The 22,137-nt window shown below is 32.3% G+C and overlaps 1 protein-coding gene across 9 annotated transcripts in view; it reads left to right on the top strand.

Annotated features, from left to right (window-relative positions):
- The window catches only part of Rsh (Rap GTPase activating protein radish), a 136,726-nt gene that overhangs the window by 48,732 nt on the left and 65,857 nt on the right, over positions 1-22,137 (top strand). For 2 of the 9 annotated variants that reach the window (XM_072897816.1, XM_072897818.1), the window contains exon 1: positions 6,866-8,204. The exons of 5 other annotated variants lie outside the window; for them this stretch is intronic. In XM_072897816.1, the coding sequence (XP_072753917.1) occupies positions 8,153-8,204 (52 nt within the window). In that variant the 5' untranslated portion in view covers positions 6,866-8,152. Of the gene's footprint in view, positions 1-6,865; positions 8,205-22,137 lie in introns of those variants that run through there. 2 more of the 9 variants (XM_072897825.1, XM_072897819.1) reach the window with 1 other exon arrangement.

The following is a 22,137-nucleotide window of genomic DNA, read 5'->3' as shown; positions in this document are numbered from 1 at the left end:
ACGACATTCTAGTTCTGCTTGCTCTACATCATCGGAATACGTATATGTATATACACTATATCAGAATTACTGCTTCGATATTTTCAACATTCAAATATTTATATTTGTTATGAAACAAGTTATAATCGAACAGCTGATTTGAATAGTAGAACAAGTTTGCTTGTAATGGTGCCGAGAGGTTTTAAAAATATTTGTTTCAATTTCAATCAGAAGGAAATCCTTTTTTCTAAATAAATATTTCAATGATCGAAAAAAGTAGATTAATGTACAAATATAAAAGAAAAAACACTCTCTAAATTCATATAAATTAAGTGTAAATATAGACAAGCAAATTACAAAAGAATTACAATGAAATGCCAAACATGTCTGACCCCATCTTTTCAAAGCTCGGAGGCTACTTCGGAATTCGAGAGATATGAGGCTCGGCGGTCAGCTTGTTGAAATTCTTCGATTGAACGAAAAGCACTATCGAAATAATTGCACAATCATCCAGATCGAACAATCGTTTTCATCCAGCAATTAGCGTGGCCAAACACGCTCCTTTGAATTTCACGCGTACGTACAGTCAATCAGTTTGAAAGATAAAGATCTCTATGTGGGCTATATAAATAATTTTTTCATTTATAACATCAGAAACAAGGAACACACGCGGACAAGTATTACAATTTTCAAACATATAAATAGTTGTTTTGTTTACATAAACCACTAATTAAATGTTATAAAATGTGATATAGGAATTCGAGATATTACGTAAAATGATTTTCGTGAATATAATCGTATTATTATCATTATTTTTTTTCAAATGTATTATATTACATAGTCATCCTAAATGTAATTTGCAAATGTAATTGGCTTTTATGTATTAAATTAATATAAGCTTTTGACACATGTATTTTGATACAAACATAATATTTTATAAAAATACAATACATTTTTCCTTTAAAAGTTATTATTACGTTTTTATTAAATTGCGTAAATTGTATATTTCGCATTTCTAAAAAATTCTGAAGAACAGAAATTATTTATTACATTGCGCGATATCGATAACGGCAAAATGAGAGGGAAATTGTATCGTGTTGCGAAGGGTTAAATAGGTCTTTAGGGCAACAGCTCGTGTCGACGTTCACACAGCCGCCATTGCACCGGCACTGGGAAAAGGAATTGAATTTGACAGATAAACGACAGCCGTTTCGCCTTCCACTTGTCGCGTTCGCGATACCTTGCTGTCAATACTCAACATGCAACCGGGATATAGAAGCGCGAGATGCGCGAACAAGCGCGCGAGTAACGGAATGGGACACACAACAATGGATACATGTACATACACTGGCCGACACCGTTAAAATTAATGAAAATGCACAGTGACGTAACATCGTCTTCCTAATTGCAATTAATGCAAATTCGCACATGAGTGATTCGACGGCCACAACGCGGGCGTCATTATTTTTCGGAGTCGCTATAGCGTACAGTGACGCGTTGCTATATTTGGAGTGGAAAATTTTTCAGCAAGAGAAGAGAAATGTTCGTGCCAGACTTTTTTTAGATATCCTTGCAGTTTTTTGTTACAGTAGATTTAAAATTCCATAATAACGTTATTCTCTCTCTCTCTCTCTCTCTCTCTCTCTCTCTCTCTCTCTCTCTCTCGCACATCTTAAAAAGAATAAAATATATGCAGTAGTATGAAAAAATTCACTTTTTACTTTGCGGAAAAGTTCTTAAGTTTAAAGGTATTCAAGTAATAATTATCTGATTTTGTCTGAAGAATTCTCGAGAGCAATTATGTAAAGTCGTAAAACAGCACAGAAGCAAATTTTAGATTACCTATATTTCTCGTTCATATACGCAAGTTTTTCAATTGTTACTTAGTTTATTTATTATAAATATAATTTTTCAATATTTTTAATATATATTTTTTATAAATTGCATTACAAATTTACTTTTTGAATATAGATCCAATTTGTGTATATATACAATATGTATGTAAATGTAAACATGGTAAAAAGTGACTAAATTTCCATGATAATATTTCTGCGGTAACATCATCAACGATGAGTAGATTAATTGATCAATCAATTAAAAATAAAAAGTTGTAGTTAAAATTTATGCGTAAGAGAGAAAAATACAGAATAACACACACAATTCATTGTACGTTAATACGATTAAAGTTTGCTTTCCATAAGTAACCAGAGAACCAAGAGTACAATTTAATTTGCTAGCATTTTGTCTTATGCTATAATTTAATTAACCTACATATTAGAACCGCAACAACTTCATCAGGTTAATGGTTATGCAGAAATTATTTTGACAATACTTGCCTCTGTAAATTTATTATAAAGAGTGTGACCAAAATGTTCACAAAGTTTTCTTTATTTGATTTCCAAAGTTTAATTTTGTGATAAAATAAAAACTAATAATGAGTATATTATATATAATTATGAGAATATATGTTATGTTTCACAATCACAATTTTGTTATTCCCAATTAGGGCTTGTGTAATATTATAATTGATATCAACAATAATTATAATAAAAAGATATTTTGTTTTTATAAATTACGTTTAATTTTTCATTTTTCATTGTGCCTATCTGTCGAACTGCAATCTTTGAAGTTTATTTTACCCTTCCAGGAGGATAAAAAGATTACATTCTAAAACTTGTATATTCATAATCTATAATTATCGTAATTATTTTTCATTTTATCAGAAAATTAATTTGTAAATTGACTAAAGAAAAATTGGAGAATGTTTTGGCCGCACTCTTTGTTTATAATTCGAAATATATATGCCGGTAGGCATATAACATAATAACGTAAAAGTTATCGATCTGGTCGGTCTTCGAGCATCGTCGAATTATGGAATTTCTGTGCGTTTACCACTTCCGCTTTCTCTCTCTTCCTCCTTCTACATATTAAGTACGCTTTACTTATTTACAACCCTCGCTCGCAATCATCGTCAAGCTTGCGGCGACCCGGAATACTTGTGGGAATAATTAATAATTCTGATCGATTAAACGGCAGGTAACTCGCGATTCGCGGACTACATCAGCGCGATTCGGATTATTATCAGCGATTACACCCACGCTTTAACTCGTTAATGAGATTATGAAATAACCATTGCCGTATTGTTTGTTAAATTATTTTCCCTATATCGACTTTTTCGACGATGAAATCTATATGCAAAATACACGTAACAACTATCGACATTTATCGCATCCTCGATTAATTCGAAACGACTCGTTCGATTAGAAGTATAAATTTAATTCAAAGTGATAGTTTGATTATTAAATGTGCTGGATTAAATTTAATCAAAGTATAAATAATTTATTAATATATCTTCTCGAAATTAAAAGCGACACAAATACTGTGTTGATAATTAGCAAATATAATAATTAAAACATTAAGTACATATAAAATTGCTGCGGCTTGAAATTTTATAGAATCAACTTTATTTTTGATTGAATCTTCTTCATTTATATATGTATAATACATAAATATATAAACGATAATTTGGCAAACGTAATAAATTAGCAATGAATCGGCAAATAGAACTATATCTTTATCTATCCTTAATCTCTTTGCTTATCGATTCAACTGAAATATGTATTCGTGGTAGTTGGATTATAACTTAATCCACCATCGCGATTCGTCGCGTCACAGATTTTGAATATTAAACATCTTATGTAAATCGATCGCAGCCGCATCGGGCTGGAAGATGATTTCGCATCAACTTGGAAACGAGAGTTCGAGTGCTCTCTCGTTCGCGAGAAAGCGGCAATCGCGAGATATCACATCGAGAGAAACCGTTACGAACCATCGGAATACGTTTTCAGCGGGGATTTGCTGGCGACGTCGACGCACAGCAGCCGTTTTACCTTGACACGTGCTTTGCATCCACCGTACTCGTGACCGCGATCGATCAGGTCTTCCCGCGCGTCTTTCGCTTCCCGCCCGCTCTCTTCACCCTCCCCGTCCCCATCGTGGTTCCATCACGGGAGATATCCCTCCGATATACCGAAATAGATGCGGCAAGCCGAAATCGACTGAAATGTATTCGACGTATGCGTGCATACGTCGAATCTGTTGTCTTGCGCGCGCTCTCACCGATTTGTTCTATCAATTCTGTTTGTGATTTACGAAGCAAAACACGACTCCGAAACCGAATAGCATACCTGCCGATCCTTGCCTAGCGTTCATTGTGGAAACCGTTTGAGATAAGTGATCGCTTGGATTTTCATGAATGCAGTACTCGACGTTTATGCTGGCGCGTTATAGGAAATGTATAGCAGATGTAAGTGTGTAACAAAGAGTATAATTCACAAAAAGATATTAAATTCAACAAATGCAAAATTTAAAGCTTAACAATTAATTTCAAAAATCATCGCTGTCAAAAAGAAATATTTAATCTAAAAACTTTTCAACACACGAGTACAATTATATTGTAATAAAATTTCAATTACGTTGGTAAATGGTTCGAACATACAGCCATACATTGACAAAATTATTAGGCACCCTTAAATTTTCCGTATTTCTTATTTTGTTAATAGTATATAAATATTAAAAAGATTAAAAAACTATCGATAGCACTTTAAAGCTGAAATTTCAAGCTTTAAAATGTTTTTTTTTTAATTTTTTGTTTGCGATAATTTGTCGCCCATTATCGACAACATGTCTGAAAAATACAGATTTAGTTTCAAAATTATGTATCTCGGCCAAAAAAAAATTGTAGGAAAGTTTAAAAAAAGCATTTTAAAGCTTGAAATTTCAGCTTTAAAGTCCTATCAATAGTTTTTTTTAATTTTTTAATCTTTTTTGGAATCTACAAAATAAGAAATATGGAAAATTTAAGGGTGCCTAATAATTTTGTCAATGGTTGTATAATTTATAATAAAAAAAAAAAAAAAACAAAACTCTTTATATATTCACATGCATATAATATTATATATTACTTCGAAGATTATGGTATGGAATATTATGTAACAATAAACATTTAAATATTTGACACGAATAAGGTACAGATGGCTAACATTATTTCCTATCGATACATGGCCACAATCATTTTATGAACAAACGCGACGAGATGTTTTTCTCGGCACTCGAACGTCCTTCAACAACTTCCGACCGGTTTCCTCAATCGAAAAAGAACCGCAGAAGCTCTTCGAACTACGCCAGAGCATCCCGGTAGCCTTCGTTGTCCAGGGTCTTAAGCTCCATCGATTTCGGATGAGAGTTACTGTCTCTCTCATTCACGCTCTCTCCCTCTCTCTCTCCCTCTCTATCCATCTGTCTAGTCGCGATATTAACTCGTCTGCATCGATGTACATCTCTCGCGGGAAGGTTTTAAGCCGCGAGAAACCCGTCGAGAGGGGCTCAAGCGAGCGAGACACGAGAAATTGAGAATGAGGGTTGAGAACTAAGGCGGAAAATAGCAACGAAGCCGAGCGAGATGAAGACACGTCGAGACTTTGAGGTGTTGCTTGTCGAGATTGGATCCCCTCTCCCTATGTATCACGGGTTGGGAGTAGGAAAAGAGGACGATATCATCCAATGTCACGAAAGTTTCTAGGAAAATTAAGTCACGATTTTTCATTATGAGAACACGCAACAGGCATTAGAATTGCTCAATGTCTTTTAAATAAAGGCGAATAAAATAGAAATTAGAAAAAGATATGTCAATATTACCTGTGATTATTAATAAATGACGATTACTAATGTGCTACACTTATTTTGTGACTATATAACTTCGTTTTTTCTTTTAATTAATGCAGTCTAAAATAAATGGTAATATATGTATAATATACAATAATATACAATTTTTAAAATATTTTAATTAAATAAAATTTAATTATTACAGAAATTGAATAAAAATTGTTAAAAAATAACATATATATATTTTTATTTAACAAGATTGTGAATTATCTACCAATATTGCTTGACCGGTTATTTTATTGGTACATCTTTTTCTGATATAGCATGATCTCGCTAGGATCTTTTTTCCTCGTGAAAAGCTCGATGCAATTACGGCTTAACGAGAGGTCACGGTCGACAGAGCTGGCAATTCGTATTTATAGCGAATAGAAAAAGAGAGAAAGCAACTAAGATGTTGCTATTGCGACCGGAATTCGTGTTTAAAAGCGTGACCGAAGAGAGAAAGCGGATTTGTGAGGATGTACCCGGTCTATTTTCTTTTCTTGCAAGAGGATTATCCTATGAAAGAGCCTATGAAACGCCCTTCGTGATCGGAGAAAGTATACCGATGGAACTTTCAAGTTGGGCGTACAAGTGAATTAAGTGGCAGTTTTCTGTTAGAAAGGATCGCGCACAATATTGACTTGGGGGAAGCATAGTGTTGTGTGTATTTGTAAGCGCGTCCGTACGTGTGCGCATAAAGTAGCTCGAGAATTTGACGTATTTAGACAAGAGAAAGGAAAGTCTTACAAAGTACACGTATATTGACAATATCAAATTATAACTTTGTGTATAATTCGTAAACTACAGGAAGTAATTAAAGAGGGAATTTTATTCGAAATTTTTTATTTAAAATCGTTAAATATAAATAATACTTATATTAAAAATATTAAAAAACAATACATAATGCGCTTTTTTAGTCATTAATTGATATTTACAATATGGATTCTCTTTGATAATTAAAAAAGCGCACACTGTTAGCAATTATTAAAAAATATACAGTCTATGGCCATCATATCCTAGTTTACTCTATATACGTATTATTAAAATTTAAGTCATATATACAATACATATATATACGTATTAATAATTGATTAGTACTAATTTTTTATATTTTCTATAATTTTTTATTTTTTATATTTGTATATAAATAAGGAATAGTTCATAAATATCGAAATTACGAAATATTATATCTCTTTTTATTATATAAATATAAATTAATAAGTCGAGAAAAAAACTTTCTTTAATATTTACATTAATGTTAAAATCAATAATTTAATATTAAAACAAATGTGATATAATATCAATACTATCTACGTGGTGAGAAATCAATGCAGCATCAATGTCAAATAATCGCATATTCATGAACTTGATACTTAGATATTAGGTTAACACTTAGTGCTCGAATAGGATATCTATGTTAAACACGAAGTTTATCGTAAAACGATTAGCGTGTTATTGCTCAGATATCACTCTCTTGTCATTCTAATCAAATTTACAGTTTCTAAGTTAATGCATTATCGAAAGGTCAGGAATTGTATGCATAATTATATTACGTATGACTTTATCTAAATATAATATACATGTATATGTGCATATTAATTATGTTGATCTCATATCAATATATTTACAATATCTTTGACATCGAAAATCTAATTATTTTAATTATTCATATTGTATAATATTGTATAAGGCAAAATATTTATATTAACAAATAGATCTTTATTATTATATATGTAAATATGTAAATATATAATCTTCAACACAAATTGAGACAAAAAAATCAGTTTTAGATTTGTATTAAAAAACAAAAATATTTTGCAGTAATTTTTAAACTTTTTATTATTTTTTTTCTTTTGAAAACTATTTTGCATATTTTTATTGACGTGTAAATAATTCAACAACATGATTCTTATACAATTGGCTTTTTTCCCCAGAAATTGAGTTAGCAGACTATTTCTTGTTTTTCTTTTTATATACCGTTAATTACAATCCTGAACCGATTATCCGTCTTAATTGGAAGCGAACAATTTAAGCGTGAAAGCAAATAAACAAGTGCTTTCAGAAAAAAAGAAAAGAGAAAGCATATATACATAGAGATATTATACATCTTTTTAATTTGTCGATAAATATATTTGAATGAACGAAATAAAACAATAAAAATTCATTATATTATTAAATAAAAGCTGTGTCACAAAAAATTTGCGATTATTTCCGAAAACCTTATATAATTTTTCTTTAAAAAATGCTTTAACAATGTAATATATGGTACGTAAATAAATCGAATTCCTATTTTTATTTATTATTAGTATTCTCTGTTTTACTGTGTAAACAGATCAGTAGGATTCAAAAAAGACTGATTTCTCCGGCGTGTTCAATTCACCTCGTGCCGCCATAAAATCCGGAATCGTGGCCAACATCCGGGCCAGAATCAACAGTTTGCTCTATCGATTGCTCATCCCCTAGCTATATGCCGAAAGGGACAGTAAATGTGCCAAAATGTTGCATTGAACATTTATCAAGTAGGTACACAATAAAAGAAAAGAAAAATTCTTTAATCGTTATTTTATTACGAAGAATTTTTATTTATAATACGTAAAATTATATTTCTGATATAATATAAAATCTCACGTTACGTTTATATTATATTTTATTATTTGCACAGTGAGAATTGGGCCTTTATTAAATAGAAATTTAAATTAAATAGCAATTTTTATCGTCAAGTGAACGTTTTATTTACAAATATGACGGCTGCAATCTCGATAATCGCAGATTTTGAGAATCAATATTTGCACATTCGCACAGGAAAATGACAATTTCCAATTTTATATCCTGAATAACGCAAATAAATCCAACGACATTACTATAAAAAACCAAAGTACATTATCTTTCGTTTATTATTTATCATTTCGTTAATTATTTTATAATTTCTTAAAGTATAATTCGGAATAAGAAAAGTATTATATACTTTTGTACCACATTTTTATTATTTTAATTAGTATATCTGGCCATTTTTAATAAAATAAAAATAATCTCGTACCTGAAATGCATTAAATATAAATATGTTATATATTGTCATAAAATCCCAAATTAGTTCTTTTTACTAAAATTGGAGCTATTTGGGTGTATCAATTCTTATTATAGCAATTTATCTCCGTTACCTGGTACCATAAAAAGTCAAGTCAAATTGGCATTTAATTATACCACATATGTATATCTTTTATTTTTTATTATATTCATATTTACATATTTCCTATAAGAAAATTACATGAAACGATTTTCATTCTAAGTGGATAACAAGCGAACGAACGAATATTACTTTATGTTCATGTATTATTCAAATCATGATTCGACATTATGAACGTTCGAAAATATGTTATTTTATGCGAAGCTGCATCGCGATTAATTAAATTAAATTCGAGTGCGTCTATATCTTATGCTCCATATTCGCAGTGCTTAATTAAAAATATGTCGCTGCAGAGAGGATTCGTCGCCAATTTATCATTGAGAAAATGATAGCACGTAATAAGCTGGATCTGTCTAATTTGGAATATTCACCGAATCGCGATGACGTACAGTCACAAAGAGAGATGGTTGGCGGGTACGACAAAATTTAAACCACGGGCGGTGAGGTGGGAAAATAACTAGGAAATAATGGTCGGCTGATGACCACAGAACTTCTAAACTCGCCGTTATACATACGCTCGCCCCTGACTCAAATATCGGCAAATATTTCAATTACGGGCCACGTGGGGATTGGGAGGGGTACTTCAATATCCGATATCGGCTCTTTTCATTATATGTTAATAAATTTCGTAGCGTTTCGAATAGTTCTCGTTGAGAGTTTCTACGCAACGAGCTTTAGCTCTGTCTGCCTGTCTACTTTTTCGTACACAAGATTAGATCGATTATCTACTTTGATGTTTTTTACGCGTGTTATTGTTCGCGAAATAGAGATTAATAGAAATCTAGAGATATATAATCAAAGAAATATAATCGATTATAATATTTTTTACGAGTTAAAAAATCAATTAATTAACAATAATCAACGTAATAATGCTTTCATAAAAACTGTAGAAAACATAACAGAACTCTTGAAATTATTATGCTGATTTAATGGGTATGAAAACAAATCTCTATTAAGCATTGTAGGAATTTATAACTTGAACAATATACTTTAATAAAAGAATTAGAAAATTAATTAATTAAAGAATTTTTTTTAAGAAAGAATTAAAAAATATCATTAAAAAAAATTCATCAGTTTCAATAGAATAATAATATAATTATTGATTTAAACAGCTAACATATCTCGAATACTTTCGCAACTCAAAGTATATTAAGTAACTGATAATAATTCAATTCAATAGTAATGCGAGCGTACCACTAGTCAGTCTGAAGGAGTTACGAACGTTACTAGTCGGCCTGACACTCTGATCACGTTCGATTGGTCATCCGATAAATAGTGCAAGTGTCCTAGTTAGATAGCAGTAATATGAGAATGCAGTTTGTCAATCACATCCGAGCTTACGAGTATACAAGGTGTCGCATTTCAAGGTATCCTAAATTCTATCTATCAATTCTATTGGTCATTAATCCTCTACGAGAAATTAAATTTAGTAATTAATTGCCAACATCTTTCTTATCATTTTCTTATATCCAGTTCTCGAAAGGAGATAAATGATGATACAGGAATTAACTGTGAGATGATTCCCTCTGAGCTGAAGAACAAAGTTTCGCTGAGCATGAAACATTGACAGATGCCATCAAACTTGGTGTGAGGTCAAAGGGGAGATTTTATCGAGGGGATCTCCTGTTTTCTCTCTTTCCTATTTCCAAACCCTATATTTCCAAAGCCTATATCGACTGTTACACGTGGACCTGGTACTGAATCACCTTCATCAACATCTCTTGCAATAGAGACTGATGACGCCACGGATAAAAATGACATTTTCACATAGTTCATTAAATTATATTGCGTAGAAGAGCATATCGCCATTACAAATGCTACAATCAAATGGCATAAAAATTAGAGAAATCAACAAGTCTTCGCCCGACTCAATATCAGCCGCGAAATCGTTTTTATTCGTGATAAAAAGCCCAACAATTATTGTAATCTGCAAGAAAATGCGCGTGCAATATCGCGGTAATTGATCCATCTTGTCTACATTTTTTTCTGCAAAATACAATATGTTCATGCCCAGCATGTCCGTATTTCGCAAAGAATGTAAAATAGAGGACGTTACAATGAAATTCCGCGAAATTATTAAAGCCATTTTTCTCTCGAATGGAAGAAAGAAGTTTTATCTTACTCCGCAATTTTGATTTATCTTTTTTATGCAGGATTTACTTCCAAACACTAGCAAGAGCTCCGTAATGTCATATATAACCATGTTTAGCGATTTAAATTTAAATTAATATCTGATGAAATATAATAGTCATATATAATATGAGGCAGGATAATTTTATATAAAAGAAACTTTATATACCGGGTGTCCCGGAACACCCTTAACAACGCTCGTGAGCAGGTGGGGCACAGTAAACTGAGCAAAAAAGTCTTATACCATTTTGCGATTTTCGCGATAATTATTAAAATATTAATTAAAAACGCTTAGCGAACAATATTATACATATCTACAAGATGTTCGGTAATAATCGCCTCAACTCTCTACGACAGATAGAGCAGGTCAAACTGAACATAAAAATCCTGTATCATTTTGCAATTAGCGCAATAATTATTGAACTATTAATTAAAAACGCTCAGGGTATGCTGAGCGCTATATACGGTGCGCGCTTACACGTTGAGCGTTTTTAATTAATATTTTAATAATTATTACGAAAATCGCAAAATGATATAAGACTTTTTTGCTCAGTTTCTGTGCCCTACCTGCTCTCGAGCGTTGTTAAGGGTGTTCCGGGACACCCTGTATACTTTCTTAAATTTTTATAATAAATTGACATTATTAAGTGCTTTGCACTGTTATATTTTCGTTTTAATTCCCTCCTGCAAATGATAACAAATTTCTAGACGAGACACAAACGAAGACGACTCGACGCAAGAGCTATGTAAAGTATAGTGCAATCATATTCTAGCAATCAATAATATGTGTGCGTAATTAATCATGTTTTCGCGAGTGAGTGTGAGTAAACAGCAAAAGATAAACAAGAGAAAGAGAGCAAGTCAAGAAAGTTTCAACAATGACGAAGTAATGTATAATATGCAGTTCATGATTTTTTAAATTGTGACATATAAAATTATTATATATAAATTATTATATTATTATATATAATATTATTACATATAAAATTATTTGTTCATGCTTTTATCTTCGCGGAGTGACTTAGTTTATGCGATTCGTAAACCGGTAAATGCTAAACTATTTTTTATCTTTGAAAGAAGGAATTTCAAAGAGACGTTTCAAGAAAGAAACAAGAGGGTGACAGCACGTTTGTTTTGTAAGTTTATCGTTACGTAAACGCTTAAACAATTAAAGTTTGTTTCCAAACTTGTCGATATACCTACAAATTGCAATTAGGAAGTTTGCTTCAGGATCAATCGTGAACCATTCTAAGCGAAGGGAAGATACATGTGTAAGCAAGTGATTATACGTTGTGTGTGTGTGTGTGTGAGAATATGTCGTCGACCCATGAAACCCATCAATTGTGCGTGCTTCGAATAGCCGATCTCTTCACGTATGATCGCACGTGTGCGAAAGTGTCGATGTGTGGCGAAAATACATCTATTTATGCCAATAAATTCCGTGTAATACACAGATATTCTTCTTTATTTCCGAATGAATGAAACGATAGCCATTACATTCCACGTGTCTTAGCAAGCCCTTCTTATAGAGCGCAATCTTACATGGAATTCAAGTATATACTTTCTCTTTGATATAAAAATGTCACATCAGATATATCAATAAATAATATGAATAAAAGCAAAGGGAATGTTTCTGTCAAAAGATACGCGCAAAAGGATTTCAAAAGCAACAGCACGAAGCAATAACATCCACTTATTTACGCAGATATTTTCAACATAAAGCTCCAATATATAAATATACATATATACTTTAATATATTTATTCACATATATACATATATACGTATATATTTCATAAAATATTTTATTTAATAAAATTAACTAATGTTACTGGTACCTACTCTCTTTTTAATTTTTACTTCTCACATAAACAACGTACAAATTTAAAAGATATTTAAAACACATTTAAACATTAGAACACGTCTTAGAAACTTTCTGGATATTTAATTGTTAAAATTTTGAATACTTACATATTACTGTGTTTTCTTTTTCTCAAATAATTTAATAAATAATTGAATTCTTGATAATAGGTTTTAATAAAATGCGTAAATCTATTTGCGCAATATTCTTTGTTTAGTCTACGAATAGAATGAAAATAGCGCATTATATCCCCGAGCGTCTACCTTTCTACGTTATTGTTGACATTTGATCATAGAAACCGCGTTGACAGATCTCAACGTGCCGGAATATACGCTTTGAATATCGATCTTCTGAACCATCGTTCAGCTTGCAAATCAGACACAAATCAACGACGTGGCGACGGAATCTCTCAGGAGCTTCGTGCTTACCGACGTATTTGCACCCCCGTTCGTCGTTTCCTTCACGATAATTTTCTGTAATGGTCTCGCGCACCATTAGTATTTCTTAAAGAAATTCCGTTTTGTTTCGAGTAATGCAATTTACGTCAATTGAAACTATAATTTAAGAGTAAAGTTTCTTTCATACTATTACACATAAGTAAGTACGTAGTAGATTTGCTAAGCATTTTTATTGTTATATATTATGAAAATCCTGCTAACAACAAGTATTACATCTGCAAAAAAGAAAGTAATTCGTATACAAAAAGGAATCAAAATTGCAGAGAGATAAAGAACATAAAAATAGATCAAGAATAATAATAAGAGATATAATTCGAATATATATGTATATAATATAGCATTAACAATCATAAGGTGAGCAATTTAATATTTTATTAATTAATTTTTCATTTGTAAAATAATTGCACTCACTTTCTTTCTCAATAATAACACAATTATCATTTTTATATAATATAAAATGTTTAAGATATTCGAAATCTTATTTTATATAAATTCCTAAAATATATATATATATATGTGTGTATGTATGTATGTATTTGTCATTAATAGTTTTATATAAATGCAAAATACTTTTACACTATGATTTATTACAGAATTATTTTTTATATTACTTTTGCATAAAAAGTAAATTTTTATTTGATACATATATAACTTTTATACCTTATATCTAAAATAAAAATGATTTCTTAAATTCGTTAGATTAAATGATAGTAATATTTAAAAACGTAATTACTTGAAACCGTTTGAATTACATTTACTCTTTCTGCGCTTAATAGTCAGACATTCTTCCGCATAATGGCGAATTACTCATCACGTCTGGTTGATTTCATAAACATGTCGACCATGACTGCGTCCTCCTCGTTAATCTAAACGAAACATGTAGAAACTAGCATAGAGGAAGCTAGCTAAGCTAGAGGTGTACCAGACAGGCAAAACGCGGTTAGAGGATGACCTCACGTAGGTCCGACTGGCTATTCGTCAAGTTGCACGTGTCGGAAGTCAATTAGGTACGAGCGGAAGTTGGTTTAGTAGGGGGAATGACGACGAGATGGAAAGAGAAAAGCGCAGGGAAAGCCTCATTTTGTGCAATGTGAACGAGCTTTGAGGAAATATGACCTGGTAAGCACACCACCGTCTCCCCGCAAATGCGAAGGGTATTTACACAATGTCCGGAGACGCGGAGCGGTGATTACAGTAGCACAGGAAAGTATTTGCGTGCATTTCTGTGAAATGAAAATGTGTAACATAGAGTGTGGACGTAGAAAAGTTACATCTCCGTAATCGTCTCAGGACAACGAATGCGGGCGGCTCGCTCTCTAGAGCGCATTCTGTGTCATTAAAACTTATTTATTCTGATACAAGCAAATGCATATTCATAACATAGAAAAAAAAAAAATAGAATCCTCCACGTATATTAGTGTATGTCCCGTAACTCGTATTAATATCAACGGTTTATGTAAATCGCATTTCCATCGCCCCCGGCGTATGTGCGCGGAAAAAATTTAAAGAAAAAAGAAAAATGACACTATATCGCGCGCAAGATATTTACGCTTCGAGTGAGTTTTATGTATGATTAAACCTTATTAATTCACATTTATTATGCATATTGCATTAAAACTTTTATTTCAGTAAAAATTTCTTTAGAAAATGATAAAATTGACTCAAATATTTATTAAGAACGTTATATATATATATATATATATATAATAAACACAATTGCATAAAATAAATACACTGTTATTAAGAGATATTATAAGTAAATTATTGTTTCGCGCTATTAGATACTTGATGATTGAACTTTAAATTAAAGAAAAAACTGATTTAAAATTAAGGAGAATGAAAATTTTTGGACACATAATTACAACATATATATTAAAGATGAGTTTATGCCAATTATCTATTTCGCCACTACATGTTTATCCCCTGACGCGCAATGCGGATGTAATTTGTCGATGAAGGTGAATCTAATTATTCCCCTCGTAAATACCTTACGAACCGCAAAATAGGAGCTTCGTTAGCTTCCTGTAACACGTCCGACTCATCTATGCACACACGTACATATGCCAACGAGACACCGATATGTTTGCACGTGACAAATAGTCACGCCACGAGGGCGAGGATCAATGATGACAGAGACGCCTGCGAGAGGGCAATTATAACTGAAGCTATTTTCCTTCGGCAATAACTGTAAAATAATGACCATAAACCAATAAAATTTTTGTCATAAAAATATACTATATCGCGAAAAATGCTAAAAAAAGAATTTCACTTTATTGTATAATTTTCAAAAATAGATACTTTTATTAACTAATGGCGCACGATTATTATTTAATTTTACAAAGATAAGTGAAAAAACATTACATTATCTATATATGAAACAAAATTCACAGTAATTACATTTTTCGTCTACAGATCTTTTTTCTGATTTTTTCAATAATGATCACGCACTGTTAATTAATGAAATTTATTATTTTAGTTTTAAAACTAAAATAACCAAGAATGACATTAATAAATTACTTTTTTTAAATAAATATACATAAATTACGAGGTCTTATTAAGAAAGTTAAATTTCATAACACAATAGCATTATCTCGATGTAACTACAATAACTGAAGGTTAACTATGTTAAAAGGTAACAGTAACGTAAATGTCACGAAAAGTTACTGCTAACATGCTGCGGCGGGTAATATATCACAACAACGGCGGTCTAATAAAGTCGGTGTATGTGGGTGGTTTTATTGTGAGACGTGTCGTTGCCTGCTCGAGGTAGACCTATTAGAGAGTGCCTTTCTATCGGCACGCAATTTAGTTGCTTTTCCGCGTTAGAGAAAGAGGGGCAGAAAGACAAAGAGAGACAGAGAGAGAGAGAGAGAGAGAGAGAGAGAGAAGGAGAAAGCCATGCGGTCGTTGCGGCTCCGTTGCGTTTATCGAATGCCACCTGGCAGGGAGGGAAACTCAATAAACCCTTAATGGCAGTTCCGTAATAGTATCACAAATACTTAAATGCAACGCGGGCTATCCTGCCTGTCATGATGCCACCGGTAAATCATTTTCTCTGTCGGCCGTGTCTATAAACGGTACCACTAATTAAGCGGTAATTGAATCGACGGTGGACGCCGAGCAGCGAATCTGCCAGTTTACAAACGTGCTAACTTTGTCAAATCGTAATTCTCGCGACGGCCCAAATGAAAATTGACTGGCCCTTTTGTTTGAATGTTAAATTGAGTTGCATTAATCGAGAGATTGTCTTTCAACGAGTTAATGAAACAATGCAAATGAAGTGTTTATCAAATATCGGCGATATTCGACCGATAGTTTCGTTATTACATATAGACAAATAATTTAATTCAGTTTGTATTAAATTGATATAAATTATCTCATATCGCACGATCCAAATTTGTAGTCGTTCACAGTTGCGTAGTTGCATTTATTATAATAATGACTGATGATCAATATATATTTGATTGCGGCTTTGTCGATTACTAAATGTTCACTTGTTGCTGGCTTATTTCAACCGAGTTTAATCAATGTTCTACCTTCAAATTATCTGTCTTAAAATATATTAAGTATAATTGTATGACAAAAAAATAAGATTGCGAATTACTACCAGCCAATTAAAATCCGAGTCGCGGAAAAGCGACGGACTGATGGGTTGAAAATAATCATCCCTCGATCATTGTCGCGAAATATACTAAGTTAATGTGCAATGCTTTCATATGAGATTATTCTCACGGTAATTTACGTTATAATTCATTTCACGAATTTGCCAATTCAATAGCCCACGTCTCATGACACTTCTATGAAATACCATCGTGAACGATTCAAAGAGTCTTGCGTCAGGATCCAGCGCCAGCAGCAACTCGTTTTCCCTATAGACTCGCACCCGTAAATGTCTTTAGTTCTCTTGGCGATTGAATTAACGGCGACGTGAAGTATGGAATCTGCTCAATTATGATAACGTGCTTAGCGGGGCAGATTAGCACGCCGGAGAGACGAGAAAGTTCCAGGGTGGTTAATTCCGCGGTCACGATACAGCTTCGCGCCATCAAATGGTGCGAGAAGTGCCATTTATCGAACCGTACTACCACGCGGAAATATTCTCGTTTAGAAACACAGAAATAGAGACAGAGAGAAATAGAGACAGAGAGAGAGAGAGAGAGAGAGAGGGGGGAGGGGGAGGGGGAGGGAGGGAGGGAAAGGGTGTGTATATTTGTGTGATGAACGATTCCTCTACCGTACGATTTGTGAGAGCAATTCTGAACTCGATATCGAAGATTTATAGTCTCCACATGACCCGCGTAATATCACCGCTACTATACGTGTATTATTGCGAGTTTTTCGAATAAAAATTGGAAACACACGTTGCGAGAATCTTGAGTTATCTAAAGCTATCAATCACATTTTATAAATATATGCAAATCTATCGCGTTTGTTATAAATGGTAAATGAAATTATACTGAAATTAATTTGGTGATATAATTCTTTGGCAAATTGGATCGAAATGAATGTTTTAATTTAGATAATGGTATTCAGAAACATGTATATGTGTCGAACGGAGTAAATATTAAATTATCGAGAAATATGAAAATTTTGTTTGAAATTACATTTGCTCAAATTATTCGATTATTTAATAATAACAACTTTAATAATCACGTGTTATTTTGTTTGATTACAATAGTCTTACACGACTAAATTGTTCAAAAAACAAAAAAGTTTTCTTTATCATTATCATATCTATAAATTAAAATTTCTCTATAATTCTAATATTTTATGTAATTATTACACACATGTAGTTTATGCATATGTATATATATGGATGAAGATATTTTTTACTTAGTGTTAGTATATAGTAAATTACTCCTGTGATAAAATAATAAATTCTCTTTTATTTTTTCCTTCTTTTTTAATAATCAGTGACGCCTTATGCGTGTTTAGGAAGCGGTGTAATGCACAGTGGGAACGTTTGCAAAAACAAACTAGAATGTACTCTACAATTTTATCAACTAACAAATGGAAACGTTGTGATTTGGGATGCAATGTATACAATGATCTGGTTACACGTATGTCACCGCAGCGATAGGACACGCGGGTAAATTGGCGTAAATTCCGCAATTAACGTTTAATCGGTCCTAATCGCAATGCAATTTAATTTCGCGCATAGATCCGTACGTGTTCTCTGCTCTACGTCAATTTTGTATCGCCGCGATTACCATTTTAATCGATCATTCGGTAAAACGATCCGATTTTATTACATTCCTTCACATTTGTCTGACGTGGATTTTTTTGTAGAGTGAAAATGCCTTTTATAAAACAGCAACGGAAGGTCGTTAAGCAATCGTTGTTCAATTAAATGACTACGGTTTAATAGACGGATTTTAATAACGATTCTCTCATTTGATGTTCTATTAATCCATCGCTCTTGGCTGCAAATATTTGAGGAATATTTGTAGAGAGCCATTCTCTAGGAAAAAGATTGCGAACACTTTTTTTAATAGATATTATGTAACACTCGTCATTTGTGAAGTAAAATTTTATCCGGCAAAGCTTGTTTTTTCTGCGCTTTGAACATTTTTCAAGGATGTTACGTGTAGAGTTTTCTAAGCTGTGAAACGCGGTACCATGCCACCATTTATTCCTCGAAATGTCACGTATTTCCGGGATATTTTCGAGATTTTATTAAATCTCCACAGGCAAGCATGTTGCAATTTTTACATCACGCGTTGCACAGAAAACAGTGGTTTTAGCACTAATGGACTTGTTAGTGATTGTTCTAAAAAGGTAATGCAGTTGAAAAAAAAATAACGCGATCATTCGTTGCATCTTTTTAAAAGATTTATCCAAAAAAATGTGTTTTATTTTTTTTTTTTATGACAAATCATACCTACGTTCGTACGTGTATAATGGAGCAACATATATGCATTCTACTTTCTTGAGGATTTATGCTTGTTGAAAAGATACTTGAAACTGTTTAAAAAAAAATGACCAAAAAATTATTAAAATAAATTTTCTACAGTTATAGACGAGAGATTGAGATTATTTGTTACTGTCACGATTAAACAGAGATAATTTTCGCGTGTCTCTATTATACATATATCGAAACTCACATCTGTTATACCGATTTGAACCCTCGCTTTATACATGAGATAACCATAATTGTTAGGGGACGAGACAGCTGTGACATCGATCTCATGTCACAAAGTTACAAGTGTAATTTCAACACGTGTGACGGATACACGAGTGATACCTTAAAACATTACGCAAACTTATTTCGGTGAAATGCCCGAAATTTCGTCTTTCAATAAACTAGTTTCAAGCGGTAACATATGTGCGCGACACAAACATGACTTCTCTGCGGTACAACTCTGTGTTGTTTACTAAAAGGAGCATACCCCGTAAATATGATAAATGGTCAAAGAATGTCGTCGGACGTAAAAACTAGGAGCATTCTTATTTGGAGAGTCTACTTTAACAAGCTATGCAACTGTCGGGAAGAAATAGAAATTTGTGTAGCTTTTAACGTATATTTATACATTTATGCATTTTTTTTATTAATACGCCGCCTCATTTTTGTTTATTTCAACTTAGTTAATCAAAAGTCTTTTTATCTTAAAATAGAGTTTCCTTTCAGTAATAATGATTATATAAGGGTTGATGTTAACAAAAACTGGAATAAATGGTTATCTCTTTTTAAAGAAAAAAATACAGAAAAATAGATAGATTACGTAAATGATACGCTACTTTTAATAAACTAAATTTTCAATGCAGAAAATGATAGTATCAAATATATATAGATGAATATAAATTACTAAATCGTAGATAGATTATGAAAAAATTCCAGTTTTTTTTAATAATATTAAGTAACATTCCATTAACACAAATATGCAGATTTAACATATATGTCCTTTAATTATAAAAGTAACGATCCTGAATTTAGTAAACCCAAATAAACTTGCGTTTCGAACAAGTTAACAAATAACAAAAATATATCATATAGTCATGAGCATAAGTTTATTAAGCAAATAAAATACAAAACAGCAGAAAATAAGGTGATTTTATGCCTGGATGAAAATTCGAATAAACTGCATAACCATCTTTGTGTTTTTTCATAAACGCCACGAGACAACGTCATTATTTGCAAAAGTGCCGTTCAAAACACAAGAGAGTGCCCACCATGTTATATTTCTCTTCCCTTTTTCACGTAAATGTGGCTTTTCTTGCACCACAATATCTTGATGCTCTTTGCGGGTTTGAAGAAGTTCCCCCTCGAGCGCTTCCCGCAGTCTAAAGAATGACAAGGTATAACCTAACGAAATATTTACAAGAGAAGCAAGTATGTGTATAAAGCCTAAAGTTGCGACAAACAAGGCCGAAAGTTCAAGGTCACCGAGACGCACCTGTCAGAGGCGGGTCCTTAATAATTCCGTTGCAAACAAGAAAGACGCTCGAAACTAAACTGACGTTTCCTCTAATGTTTCAACAAGGATTTAATGGATCTATAAAACGCATTGTAAGAGTGTCACCGAGAAAGTCCTCTCGCGGCTGACCTAGCATTATCTAATGATTTTGAAAGAAGATCATCACTTGTAGTCTTTCCCTTGAATGTCAAAAAGGGAGACGTCGATTTCGAGCGGTGTGCTCGGAGATGGACGGAAAGGCTCTGGATTTTTTTCTCCTCTTTTTTTGGGACAATAACGGACCAAAGGTTGGCGATTCTCGAGCTTCTCAACGAAAACGACACGGACTAAAGAGGGAACGATGATTGGTTGCCATCGAGACTTGAGTCTGTTGTTAAAGTTTCATGGCTTCAAATCGAGATTGATCGGCAATATCTAATATAGATAACTTTTAAGTGACGTAAAAAAATTTGTATTAGCTTTCACAGTTAGACTCATAAATAACTTTTTACACAAAATATCTCCGGCATCTGATATACGAGTTGTTTCTTTTTGAGTAAAAATTTTTGAACTGAAAAATGGTTTTTGCAATATAAAATAAAATATTATACATATATCGTAAAATATTCATTCCCTCCTTAATGAGAGCAAATATGATATATATATGCCCTAATATTTTTGTATGTAAACTAAAAGAATATACAATGTTAATCATGATACAAAAAACACATAGCTGTTCTCTTTTTTAAAAAATGCAATTCTTAAAATATTGCAAATATCTGTTTAACGATTCCTTCCAATCTTTTTCATTTACAAAAATATGATATTCTTAATAAATTAAAGTTTTTAATACAAAAAATGAAAGTGTTTTATTTTTAGTTGTTTGTACTGACTTTGTCTTTTGTAATTGCACCAGCTAAAAGTTATTTTTAATAATTGAATAATAATTATTTTTTTAAAATAACTATTATTTGATTTTAACATAAAAGAGTTGCTGATACCTATATTCTGATACAGAATCATTTATTTAACTTTTAGATATTGTTATGGCTTCTACACAAATAAACAAAATTATTATCATATCCAATTACAAATACTATTATTTTTTGTATCAGAAATTTATTAAAAGTAAAAAGAGCCAAGTGCACATCGGTTGTCTGCCACGTAAATTACGCGTCGAAACTGCAAAGTAAATTTTTTAGAGAGAGAAATGGGGGCAAATCGTGTGCGCAGTTTTCTACTACTGGTGCGAATGCGATTTAAAAGGCAAATTTAGCAACCGTGAACGACGATAAAGCGATGCATTAAGTGATAAACGGAGCGAGAGAGCGAGTGTGGCGCTTCGCTAATAATTCAGTAAGAACTCATGCGATTAATTAAGCAGCCGCTGCTGTCGCTCCGGGATCATCGCGGCAAAATGTGTGAC

Source organism: Anoplolepis gracilipes, chromosome 8 (genome assembly GCF_047496725.1).
Source record: "Anoplolepis gracilipes chromosome 8, ASM4749672v1, whole genome shotgun sequence".
In the NCBI taxonomy this organism is placed as follows: domain Eukaryota; kingdom Metazoa; phylum Arthropoda; class Insecta; order Hymenoptera; family Formicidae; genus Anoplolepis; species Anoplolepis gracilipes.
This window is presented reverse-complemented; position numbering and strand designations above follow the sequence as displayed.